Source organism: Hydra vulgaris, chromosome 11, assembly GCF_038396675.1.
Source record: "Hydra vulgaris chromosome 11, alternate assembly HydraT2T_AEP".
Classification (NCBI taxonomy): Eukaryota; Metazoa; Cnidaria; class Hydrozoa; order Anthoathecata; family Hydridae; genus Hydra; species Hydra vulgaris.
This window is the reverse complement of record NC_088930.1, coordinates 36,649,976-36,663,758: the sequence shown is the minus strand read 5'-3', so window position 1 is coordinate 36,663,758 and position 13,783 is coordinate 36,649,976. Positions and strand designations below refer to the sequence as shown.

Here is a 13,783-nt window from a genome sequence, read left to right as displayed (position 1 = left end):
ATCCTTATTTTTTTTAATACACCATTTGATTCAAAATTTATAATTCTTTCAGAAAATATGTACATTTTGCATAAAATACTTTCTAATATTACTTTGAACTTTTTTATTGGTCAGTTTCGTTTTTTTGCTAATAATTTTTATTTATCGGAAAACTCTGGTCATGGTTTTCATAACTTTTTAATTTTATTCTTTTTCTGAACTTCAAAACATCATATCTCGAGATTAAAAAAAGCTTTTTGCCTGAAATTTTTATTGTATGTTCTATATCATTAAGATTTCAGATGCACTAAAATGATCAAGTAATAATAGTTTTATCAATTTTTATAACAAAACAACCGTTTTTTATTATGTTTAAATTTGTGATTTTTTTTAAGTAAAGTGTCCCGTTTTTGATATTTTAGTTATTTTTTCATTCTTTTAGTAGATTTTTTTTTCCCTCCATTTTTTGCCGTATAAAAATATAAATACAACCAATATTTCCAATATACAGATGGCCGGGGCAAGAAGAAGACACAATTTGTCTTATCGCCAAGCACCGAGATTAATTCCGTAAAAAATAAATAATTTCGTATAGAGTATATAAATGTTACCAATATATATAAAATAAGACTTTATTTTTAAAAAGATAAAACAAAAACAAAAAGTTACAGGGTCATAAAGAATTTTTTTTTTTTAAAAAAAAAAAAAATTAAAAAAAAAATTTCTTTTAAAGTAATAAAATAATCAATAAAAAGTAAAATAATGAATTCTTAGAAATACATATTAAATAAATAAGTATATAAAGATTAATATAAATTTGCATAAAGTAAACTTGCAATAAAAAAAAAAAAAAAAAGGTTTTTAACAGCTTTTTTTATTTTATTTTTTATTATTTTTTTTTATTTTTAAATAATTAAGATTAAATTAAATACTAAAATTATTAATAAAACACAGAATTGAGAAGAAATTGAACCTTTCAAATTAAAATATATATATATATATATATATATATATATATATATATATATATATATATTTATATGTATTTAAGCATGCTTCAACCAAATCCATAAAAGGGTTGACAAGGATAAACTTTAAATTAAATCGAAAAAACTTGTCGCCCAAAAAAGTCTGTGTCACCCAAAAAAGTCAAGCACTCCATCACTAATTAGGAGCATTTGCTTCAATTTTACTTTAAATTCGTCAAGAGTTTCAAGAATTTTAAGTTTACTAGATAGGATTTTATTCCAAACTTTTGGTCCTCTAATAGATAATGAAAACTCGGTTGTGGAATAAAAACTTTTGGGCTGAATATAGGTGTTGTTTGAATATCTGGTTAAGTATCTATGTTTATTTATTTTGAATAACGAATTAAAAATGCTTAGTGTTGTTCTTTTATTAACTTTATACATGAAAGTTAAAAGATGACAAATATTTATTTGGTAGACATTGAGTATATTCAGCTTTATAAATAGTTCTTTGGAGTGAGTAAAACAGCCAACATTAGATATTATTCTCATTGCATGTTTTTGTTTATTTAAAAGTTTTTTAATTTTGTTTTGATTTGTGCTACACCAAGTAATGTTTGCGTAATTCAGATAATTATGAACAAAGGAGAAATATAATAATTTTTAACTAGTTTGATTTAAAAATGGTCTTGCTTTATAAAGTAGGCCAATATTTCTTGAGATTTTACTTTCAGGATAATGTATATGATTTATCTAAGTAACGTTTTCGTCAAGATATGAATGAAAATAATGTAATGCTACAACCAAAAAGTTTTTGAGTTTAAACCAAAGTTAACCAAGAAACTTTGTTTTGAATTTTTTCAAATTTGCGTTTTTTAACAGTCAATATAGCTCAGTTGGTTAGTTATCCGGCAAGCGATCAAGTCGCTATAATTAGATACTTTAATATCGGCCGTATCTTTAGTCGGAAATTGCACTTGGTTTTTCATATACTTAGATAAACCCGATTTTTAGTCATCTATGGATAGTGTGTTTTTTTAAAACCAGACTGCTCTTTAAATTCTCTAGATTTTAAAATAGGCTTGTTTGTATTTCAACATTGAATACTTAATCTTTTTATAAATAACTTGGAAATCCTTCATCCAGTGTATTGTTAGTGAAAAATTTGATTTTCAAAACAAGGTAAATTTTTATTTTCGAAATTTTTTGCTTTTTGTGCTAGATAGTCATTTTTTTATTAAATTTGCATAAGGATGTATGTACCTAATTTACTTTTGTGTATTTTTTATGTAAATAAATTACCCAATTTTAAAAATAAATGCTTCCCAACGAACTTACCCACAAGTAACCGGTTATTAATACCGATAATGGGTATTTGTGGTGTTGCACAATCCAATTTAGAATAAATGTTTTAAACACAAGTTTGTTAAACTACTATCGTTATTTTTTCAAAATATGGTTGAATTCTAATTTCATAAAATTTGACATTTTTTTTACTTTGTTATAATGATAATAAAGTGTAGTAAATTGTGCTTAGCTTAAATGGCATAATAATTAACAAATCAATAATAATATAATTAAAATAGCTATGTCTTATTTATCGTAGATTAGTTGCTAATCTACGATAAATAAGATTTATTTAAAAATTAATACTTAGTAGTTTTTCTTTGTTTTTATTACGTTGCTTTGTTAACTATTAAATATGTAAATCCCTTTTTTTTTATTTCAGTTTTTTACAATAACTTGTTTTTGTGACATGGAGAAAATAATTAAAAAGGCAAAAGACTTTGAAGATCTTCTTGGTTCCCACAAGTATAAACTACTTTCAAATGGTTTTGTGTACAATGTTTTTTTGCAACAGAACAGAAATGCTACAGAAACAGCTAAATATTTAATTCAGCAATTTAGTAAAAATGAATGTAAAGTTTCATCATTAACACTATCAATTCTGAGAGTTAACGAAAAAATCCAGTTTATTAAAAGACACATACATTATAGCTGGGATAGGATAGTTGTTTTTTTAAGTGAAGACTTCAAGTTTCCGCTAGCCAGGGCATCACTTCTCCCTGTTCAGCCAAAGACACCTCCTTCTGTGTTTCTATTAAAGACAAGGATTAACAGAGAATGTCATTCCTGTGAATAAAGGAAACTTTATAATAAAGCCTTACTTACTCAAAACAAAAAGCTTAGGACAGTGATCAAAACAGTAAAAAAAGAGAAAACAGCAATCAGTAAGACTTTTCAAGTTAAGAGAGTGAACCAACTAATTAAAAGAACTTCACGCCGGATCTCGAAATATCAGTTGAAGGCCCAAAAATATGAAGCTGATATTATATCTTTAACAAAATCCTTGAAAAAGTTGAACCTCAAATGCAAAAGTTTAGTTAAAGAAAATAAAAGTTGTAAGAAGAAGATCCTGACATTACAATTTACTATTTTAGATTTAGAAAAAAAACTTAGAGCTCAAGACTTAGCATTGAAAGAAAGTGATATTACCATAGACCAGCTAAACTGCGACATCAATCAAATTGAAAAGGGTTCAATTTTTACAAAAGAAAAGAAAAGTTTTAATGCCTCATTGCGTCTGGTTGTTTACCATTGTCTTGAAAGCAACGTGCCGGTAGATGCCACACCTAAAGTGATTATGTCATGTGCAAGTCTTGGTAACGTGAATTTGAAGCCTCAAGATCTCCCCAATCTGTCAACGATTGCGCAGATGTCCAGAGAAATGGGAGTAATTGCTCTGCTACAAGTGGCAGAAACAATAATAAATGCTGATGTTGTGACATTAGCATTTGATGCAACAACAATTAAGGGCATTCACATAAATCAAATTCATTTTGCTACTAAGCAACAAATCCTTACAGCCAGCATCACTGAATTACCAGGAGGCAAGGCAGAGGACTATGTAAAACACATTACTGATACCATTGAGGATTTAGCCAACACATATGCATATGCTGATGTAAGGAAAAAACTAATGGGCAAAGTAATGTCAACGTTGACAGACAGGGCCTCGGTTAACCATGCAGCAGTTGTGAAGCTAAACAGCATACTTGAAAAAGAGCTGTTAGAGTTAAACTGTCATCTGCATCCACTTGTTGGAATAGCCAGTGAGACCAGGAAAGCACTTCAAAAGCTGAATGATACAATACCCAGTACCACTTATGGGTCAGATTGCAGAGCTGCAAATCTTTTGTACAGCATTTCAAAGTTAAAGTCAATGTTTGAATCATGTATTTAATCCAAATAATGTAAACAAACTGCATATTGTTACTTTTTTTTATAAAATCAGAGTTTAATTGCTTGCTATATTTTAAGTCTGCATTATTGTATTTCAGATACAAGGCCAAAGAATATCCGCATGGTTTTAAATCCTTTCTCAAGCAAAGTGGATTATCTTGCAGTACTTTTCCAAAGTATGTTGGCAACCGATTGCACATACTGTTTTGTTCAGCTGGCATTGTATACAGGTACTGACATTTGGTATTCAACTATCTAGTCCATGCATTTGATTTTCCAATAGCAAATGCATAATTTGTTTTATTCTGTTTTTAGGCACAGACAAATACTAGTCAACTATCTGGAGAAGTACTGCAACAACACGACTTTACTAAGGACATCTCTACTAAGAGATTTCAAGAATGAGGAGATAATGATCCATCTACAAGCCCTTGGACTCTGGGGCAAATTCTTAACTGGACCTTGGATGGCCCTTTTTTATGCAGAGGAAAAACAAAGAAACCATTTCGAATTGGTATGCAATTTTTTTTATTCTTACAATGTAATTTAAATATTTAATGCATGTATTAATTTATGATCTAAAAAAATAACTTCTAATAAAAAATAACTTCTTTTTAGTGTGAGTATCTCAAGTCTGCAATTAAGGTTGTGGAAATACTTTGTGATGAACCGGAATTTCTATTGTCGTCACAGTTAGATGCATTTGGTCGCCCACTGATTTCTGATGAGACATTGGTTACATTACGCATTATTGAAGGGAAGTATTTGGAGCAATTGCTTTCTGTTTTAAAAATAATAGCTAATGCTACAGTGACAGTTTTAAAAATGCAGCTGTCAAGGTACTTGACTGGTGAACTTTCTACACTGACCCAGTTCATGCAAGATAAGGCAGTTAGTGCCCCTATTAATAATATTTTGGCTGAGAAAACCCTTGGCATGATAGACTTTTTTACTCGCAGGGCGCCTAATGCTGAAATTTTATTTTTAGATGGCAAGACAAAGGTAAAGGTGAACAAATCTCTGGATTGGCTTTGTAATAATATAAAAAAAGAGCAAGAAAAAATAGTTAAATTTTGTGTATCTAGGGGGGCAGTTTCAAGAAAACAAAGTAAAGAGAGAAGGTTGAGAGAAGAAGAGTTAGCAAAGTTATGGTTAAAAGAAAAAGATCAGAAGAGAGAAATGGAACAGAGAAATAGATTAGCTAGAGATATAAAAAAACTTATTTTAGAAAATAGTTTAGATATTGTACATAATTCCATTTTCTCTTCGCTCTCAGAATACCAAAGAGTCAAAGTATTAGAAATGTTAAATGAGGATCCAGTTAAAATTGAAGGAGCTAGAGTTGAACATTTATGGAATGAGGAGGGGAATGAAGTAGCTTATAAGGGAAGAATAGTTATGAAGTTACCACCTGTTACTGGAAAAGTTGTTAGTTTTAGAATTGCATATTGGAAAGAGGATGAATAAGAAGATGATGCAGAAGACTTTAAAATACCAGTAGATAGCCTCTTGGCTGACGTTGCTCTTGGTGATTTAGGTTTCTATTGATTCAGGTTCTACATTTAGTTACCGGTATTTAAATATTAGACAAATGTTTACAATAGTATTTTATTTTAGTTATGCATTTTAATTTATTTGTTCTTTTGAACGTATCATTTTTTATGATTAATTGTATTTAACTTTATGTTGTTGTCAATTTTACTCCATTTTAAAAGATTTTCAATATTATATTGATAATTAATATTTATATGAGCCTCCTTTCAGCAGACTAGTAATTTGTACCTTAAACATAAAGTCAATGTAATGAGTCATATATCTTAGAAAAATAAGTCTTCTTTGCACTTAGTTTGTGAACTATTAATTTTTAAATTGCATCCTCGTCAAAATTCACCCCCACTCCACTTTGTTTTTTGTATCTGATAAGATGAAAATAAGCTATTTGATCCATAAAAAAATGTAATAAATTAAAGATCTAATAATGATGAATCGCTGTTTTAAATTTTATTACATTATCTCAGTCGGTTTTTTACTTATGCAGTTTTTAGTGCCAGTAATGCAAAATATTGGTCACGGTTTTTTTTAATTTTCTATAGCAGAAATTACCACTTTTACACGCGGAAAAAAAATCATAACTTCCGTCATAATTAACATAGACAGACAAATTAGGCGTCATTGGATAGCTCTCATTAAGCTCTATGTAACAGCATAAGTTTTGTAATTGTATTATTATATTGAATTTTTTATCAAAGTACCTACTATAATGTGTCCGAAACATGGTATGAATAAATAAATATATTGCTTTATATATATATACATTTTTTGAAAATAATTTAACTAATTTTAATATTATTGTTACTGTCGCTGTTATTTTTATTATTAATTTGTGTGCAAAAAAATATTTACGATACACGCGCTTACCGCTGTAACTAGCGATTAAATCGTTTAGCCTTAATAGCGCTCTATTAAATTAAATTTGCAAGTATGTTTATATATAAATTCAAAATGATGGACTACACATTTTTCTCAAATTTTTTTTTCTTTCATTATTTTTTGAAAAACATTTTTAAAATGCTAAGTTCATACTAAAAATGTATTTTAAATAAAAACCGCATGCATATTTTATGTTAAAAATACTGTCGTCCAAAAACAGCTTTTTATACAATGTAGGCCTAATACATCTTTCATAAGTATATATATATATATATATATATATATATATATATATATATATATATATATATATATATATATATATATATATATATATATATATATATATATATATATATATATATATATATATATATATATATATATATATATATATATATATATATACAGCGGCGGTTTTAAGCACAGGCAAAGCAGGCATTTGCCGGTGGCCTCGCGTTCAGGTGGCCTCGCATTTTTTTTTCTTAGTACAAGTAATATAAAAAAATTTTCTTAGTACAATAAATATAAACAACGAAACTCATTTATTAAAATTCAATATAATGTATGCGTACAGTATTTTTATAAACAGTATTTTTATAAAATATTCAACTTTACATATACATCTATTATTATGTATGTAGCAATTTGTTTTTGCGTTATACATAATGCCTGGCAACCATATGAAAGAGTATGCGGTTTCTAGTCTCATATACATTGACAATGACTGTGACAAATATATCTTTGCCCATATACACCATATACACGTCTCAAAGGCTTTTTCTGTTTTTCCATCCTCCTAACTGAATGACTTTTTGTTTGTTTGTTTACTTATTTTATATAATATTGTCTTTACATTTTTACTGTTGCACAAGACATAATCTGAGCAGTGATGGGATGTTATGCTGGTTCCGGGTATTTGTTGTAGCGGTTTCTCTTTGAGTCATAGATCAGTGTTTATTCCATGCATAGGTGTTTTATCCATTGTGGATTCGATGAAGTATGGCTACATTTGCAAACAGTTATTGACAATAGTCCCATAAGCGGGGCTGCCCCCTCCCTGGGAATATCCTTGGTGAGTTGAAGTCTAAAGTTGGAGACTCTCCTTGCATTGCTGTTAAAGCCATCTTGGGTTCTTTGATTTACAACTGGCACTTCCCTTATTATTGTTGTGGCTTTTATATTCACTCCTTACGCTGGCTTTTGATTAGACTCGACGTTACAGAACTTACAACAAAGACTGATTATTCTTTTACTAATTTATCACATTTACATACTACTTTTATTATTTTACATTATTGTTTTCATGAGGACGCTTGTTCCTTCCTTCTGACTTTGAGTCTTTATGCATTTTATGAGTTGAGTTCTTTATGTACATTTTAATATACAAAATCCTGGTACATTTTTGGTTTTATATTGAAAAGATTTGTGGTTTCTGTAGTATTATATTTGTTTGACGTCGCTATGCCAATTTTGTTTTTGTGAGCACTTTAATGTCTTCATTAACGATCTTTTTATTTTTCCTGACAATAATTTTGTTTTTAGTTTCTCGTTTGTTATAGTTTGTTATATTGTTATAGCTATAGTATGATTGTTGTTGGTATAAAAAATGTTGTGTTATGATTGTGTGCGAGTTACAATTTTTTGGTATAATGTAAGTAATGAATGATGTAAAAAACCAAATTAAAAACTCATAAAAAACTATTTACGTTCATCTATGGGCCAAGACCGCTTATCTGCATTAGCTTTAATTTCCATTGAAAATAAAATAAGTCGGTCCTTGGACTGTTCTGATTTAATTGATGATTTTGCGTCAGAAAAGTCAGAAAGGTTAAGTTTTAAGTCAATGTAATCGATCCTCCTAAAATCTGCGAAAAAAATAAATGGTATCGCATTTTGAGTAGTCTTATTAGTGCATCTTCATCCAAAATAAAAAAAATACTTAATGTACATTTAAAACCTATGTGCGTTTTTTGCTTCGTTACGTTCTAATAAATATCCAAAACACAATAGAACACAAGAATTAAAAACTCAACTAATATAATAGAAAACTGCCTCTGCTTCAATCCCGTTTTTTAAATAAACAGCTAAAGCCCAAGATTGTGAAGCCATTATAATAGATCATCTTTGTAGGCATCATTTGTTTTATTTACATATATATATATATATATATATATATATATATATATATATATATATATATATATATATATATATATATATATATATATATATATATATATATATATAAATCAATAAAAATATATGATAAAGAATAAATGTTAGAATTAAATGTATAACACCAACTCTATAATTAAAACTTGAGAAAATTAGAAGTTCTTTTAAAAAATGAAAAAAAAGTTACTCATCCGAACGTGTTTTTATACAATAAAAGCATAGTAATGCAAACTTTCATTATTGGTGGAAGATTTTATACTGAAGAATTTACTTGATAATTAGGGTAAGGTATTCAAAGTTTTTCAAAAAAAAGAAAAGTTTAGTCTGTTAACAGACTAAATTTAGTCTGACTTATTATGGTTTCATAATTTTGATATTACTTTATACATCTGAACCTTATTAAAATTAAATGCTATTTCTAACTAAGAAATATTCAAAACATATTTAAAATAACTTAGCATTTTATTAAAATGGTCAACTTAAAATACATAAAACATCAACAAAAATAACCTGAATAAATCGAATATACCCTGAGATTTATGTTCGTTTAAAAAACGGTTTATTTTTAACGTTGATATGGCATAAATTTTAAAAAGTTTTTGAAGTTGTTTTTTGCGTAAGATGATTTCATGTTTAAGAAACGTTTTATTTTGAGAAGCTAAAATACGTTGCAATTTCAACGTTTATTCAACGTTTCAATTTACCGCAATTTAGTATACAAAAACAGACATTGATTCAACGTTGAAAGCACGTTGTTTTTGTGACTGTAACGCTCTTTCTACGCTGCGACCGGTTTCAACGTTGATTCAACGCTGACACGTTTTCTGGGAACACTTTATAATTTTTGATTTTTCAAATTTTAAATGTAAGGATATACAGAGGCCATAATTTTTTCAAGGAATTCATTTATTACATTTTTAATGAAAGGGATATGTTCTACAATACAAAAATATAGTTCAATTACAAGATATAAAAATATTACAAACATTTTGTGAAAAATATTTTAAAATCAGAGTTGAGGCAGCATTGGACAATTTTCATGGGGCTCATTTGAATGTACAGCGAGTCTGTTATCAATCTTGTTGGCAAATAAATTTCTTAAAAATTAAAAAATTAAATAAAGTATGTGCGCAAAAAAAAAATGGTGTGCAACTATAAAAAGAAATGTAAAAGATACATAAACAAAAAAAACTTAAAAAATTGCAGTAAAACATGTTTTTAATGAAGCAATATAACTAAGAGAAGCTGCAGGCGTATTTTAGTCCTCTAAAGGTACATTGCATTAAAATTACATTTTAGCTTGTTTATATATTAAACAATAAAATTGTTTAATTATTTGAGACCTTTTTAAGGATATTTCTGTTCTTGGTAATAATTATCTTTATTTTGCTATTTTTATCATTACTGCTCAATAAAATAAAATTTGAAGAAACATTTCTTGTCTTTATATTATACTTCCTAAACTACCTCAATGTCATCAAAAACTACCCCCTCTTATGATGTAGTTTTAGACAACGAGTAGCTTTGTTTTTTTTAAAAAAAAAGGAACTAAAGCTTATTTAAAATAGCATGGGCTTTATTTTTATTTAAAGAATTAATAACTAAATTATTGTCCTAATGTGCCCCCTTCTCCCCTAATATTATTTTTATTGTTTAAGTTATGATTTTAGAGTTATTATTATTTATTATTAACATCATCAGATGTTTAGGCATCATTAGCAGTTATACTATTTGTAATCATCTTTGAATTTCAAGACCACGTTATCCAGAATATATATATATATATATATATATATATATATATATATATATATATATATATATATATATATATATATATATATATATATATATATATATATATATATATATATATATACATATATATATATATATATATATACTTAAATTTTAGAAAAAACAACTTTTAATGGAACTTAAAGTTTCATGCCTATCGGCAATCATCAGCCATGAGGTTCTTCATGGCTGATGAATGCCGATAAACTGTAAGTTCCAATAAAAGTTGTTTTTTCTAAAATTTAAGTATAAAACGCTCCGTTTTTGAATAAATATATATATTCTTAAATAATGAGCACTCTGCAATGATCAAGATTTTAGTATTTTTAATACTAAATCATACAAAAGCAATATATATATATATATATATATATATATATATATATACATAAATGTATATATATATATATAAATATATATATATATAAATATATATATATATAAATATATATATAAATATATATAAATATAAATATATACATATAAATATAAATATATATATATATATATATATATATATATATATACATATATATATATATACATATATATATATATATATATATATATATATATATATATATATATATATATATATATATATATATATATATATATATATATATACAGTATTAGCCAATAATAACATTCCATCATGTTATTTAAGTATGGATATAAGTTTGAAATTACATATTTTAAAAATTAAAAGCGATTTTTTATTCAATTTTTTTTAATTTAAATAAATCAAATAATTACTATATAAATTTATTGTAAAGTAATAATAAATTAAAAAAATTAAAAACTGAAATATTGAAATGAAAACAAGTGCTCATATGTATCAAAAAAAAAATGTGGCCAAAATAAAAAACCACATCAACAAAATTAACTAATTATAAGAACAAAAAAAATTATAATACACAAAAAGTGAAAAAAAAAACAAAATTAATATTTTGTTGAAAATCCTCTAGCTTTTAAGCATTCATTGATCCGTTTCGGTACGGAATTCACTAAATTCTTAGTAATATTTTTTGGAACATTATTTAGTAATTTTGGTTACTTCTTCTTTCAGCTGGTCCAGATCTTTTATTTCAATTTTACCAAGATTGTGGTCTAACCAAGACCACAAATTCTCTATGCAATTGAGATCTGGGCTATTGGCAGGCCAAGACATGACTTTAATGTTGTTTTCTTCAAACAATTGCTTGCAAATCTTAGCAGTATGACATGGAGCGTTATCTTGTTGAAAGATAATTCCCGTGTCTTTTCGGAAAATGTCAATAGAAGGCATCAAATAATTATTCAATATGTCTAAATATCTTTGAGAATCAAGCCTGCCATCAAATAGTTTGAAGCAACCGACACCCTCGTAGTTCATGCAGGCCCAGATGCCTATACTGCCACTACCTTGTTTTTTTCTATACATAGAACAATCTGGGCGCAATCTTTCATGTGGCATTCTTCTCAGCATTACTCGGTTTTTTCTTGAATCAACCTCAATGTTCATTTTATCGCTGAAAAGAAAGTTGTGCCACATGCACTTAGACCAAATTTTATGAGCTAAGTACCAGTTTTCCCTTGCTTTCTGATGTTTTTTTGATAGACGGGGTTTTTTGCAAGCAGCTCGCCACATGTAATTATGTTTTTGTAGTACTCTTCTAATTGTTCGAGCACTAGCAACAACACCAGAAGCTTCCTGCCATTTTCGACTAAGATCAGTAGATGATAACTTTCTATTTTTTTTCACTATGCGAATAAGTGAACGTTCATTTCTTTCATTTGAAATGCTGGGTCTTCCAGGACGCGGAATATTTTCAATTGTATTGTATTCATGATATCGGTTGATTATTCTGCTAACAGTTGGATGTGTTGTGTTTAAATGTTTCGCAATTTTTCTCATTGAGATGTTTTGTTCATTCATAGCTATGATTTTACATTTTGTCATATTATCAATAGTTTTTCCAGTCATTTTGATTTTTTTATTGCTGAAATGTTGTAGTTGCTAATTAGATGCTAAATTTTATATTTCATTTACACAAATTTTTTCTAAATATTTATAACAATTTTAAAAAAAAACTCTCTAACAATAATTATTAATTTGCAAATAACTTCAAAGTTTTACTCAAATACAAACGCAATTTTGAAGGAATTTTGAAATAATAGAGTGGATAGTTAATTTTGGCCATTATAATTTTTATAGATTATAAGGTAAGTGTTTAAAAAAACCAGATGATTAGCGCATCGATTGATACTTTTATGAATATCTAAATTTATTTAAAAGAAAATATGATACTCATCAATTTACACTTTTTATATTTGAAATGAGTCAAACAATCATTGATTTATTATCAATCAAAGTCGAATAATATCAAAAAAATCATGGTGGATTGTTATTAATGGCCAATACTGTGTATATATATATATATATATATATATATATATATATATATATATATATATATATATATATATATATATATATTTTTTTTTAATTTATTTATTTATATATTTGTTAAACACCCACTATATATTACAAGTAAGGTAAATAAAAAGTTTCAAAAAAAATCTCTAGGATCTAGGAATTTTATTTTCAAGAACATCCTTGAAGATTGTTCTTTGTTCTTTTGAGTTCCAGTACTCAACTGCACATTTTAAGATTTTAAGATCCGTTTCAGGAATTATATTTTTTAAACCAGTAATTTTTATTTTTTCTTTGTGTTGCATTAGTTTCTCTATATTTAATTTATGACTATTGCACAGAGCCTTAACGCTATCTACAAAAGGTCGTGGACCTGATTCGTTGTTCAACTGCGACTAAAGAATATCAAATGTCATTTTATTTTTCAACAGGCGAATAAATAAGTTTATCTTATTTTGTTGCGTAATTATAGATATATCTTCAATACAAAATAGGGGATGTATATAATTTTTACTATGTTTTGGAACGTTTAGTAGTGACTTCAGTGCAATTCTTCCTACTATATCAAGCTTTTGCAATAACATTTCTTTATGGTCGCAAAGCTCAAGACCATACGTTAGTGTTGGAACAGCTAAAGTTTTATATAACTGGACAATAGAGTTTGGGTGAACAAAACGAATTCCAGCTTGAATTAAAGACTGTATTACTGCCCGGAAATGGGATATTCGGTTATCAATGTTTAAACAATTAAGTCAGGCAATTGGTGAATATT

The 13,783-nt window shown here is 27.1% G+C and overlaps 1 protein-coding gene across 1 annotated transcript; it reads left to right on the top strand.

The window, feature by feature from the left end:
* Positions 1 to 1,568: 1,568 nt before the first annotated feature.
* LOC136087255 (uncharacterized) lies at positions 1,569 to 6,034 on the top strand. Its single transcript, XM_065809717.1, has 5 exons — positions 1,569 to 2,129; positions 2,677 to 4,201; positions 4,289 to 4,420; positions 4,506 to 4,704; positions 4,809 to 6,034. The coding sequence occupies exons 2-5, from the start codon at positions 4,182 to 4,184 to the stop codon at positions 5,655 to 5,657; spliced, it is 1,200 nt and encodes a 399-aa protein (XP_065665789.1). The 5' UTR covers positions 1,569 to 2,129; positions 2,677 to 4,181; the 3' UTR covers positions 5,658 to 6,034.
* The last annotated feature ends 7,749 nt before the right edge of the window (positions 6,035 to 13,783 follow it).

Coding starts and splice junctions, on each gene's coding strand:
- LOC136087255 (XM_065809717.1), top strand. CDS start 4,182: ATGTATTTAATCCAAATAAT. Junction 4,202..4,288: donor ATGTATTTAATCCAAATAAT/GTAAACAAACTG, acceptor ATTGTATTTCAG/ATACAAGGCCAAAGAATATC. Junction 4,705..4,808: donor AAAGAAACCATTTCGAATTG/GTATGCAATTTT, acceptor ACTTCTTTTTAG/TGTGAGTATCTCAAGTCTGC.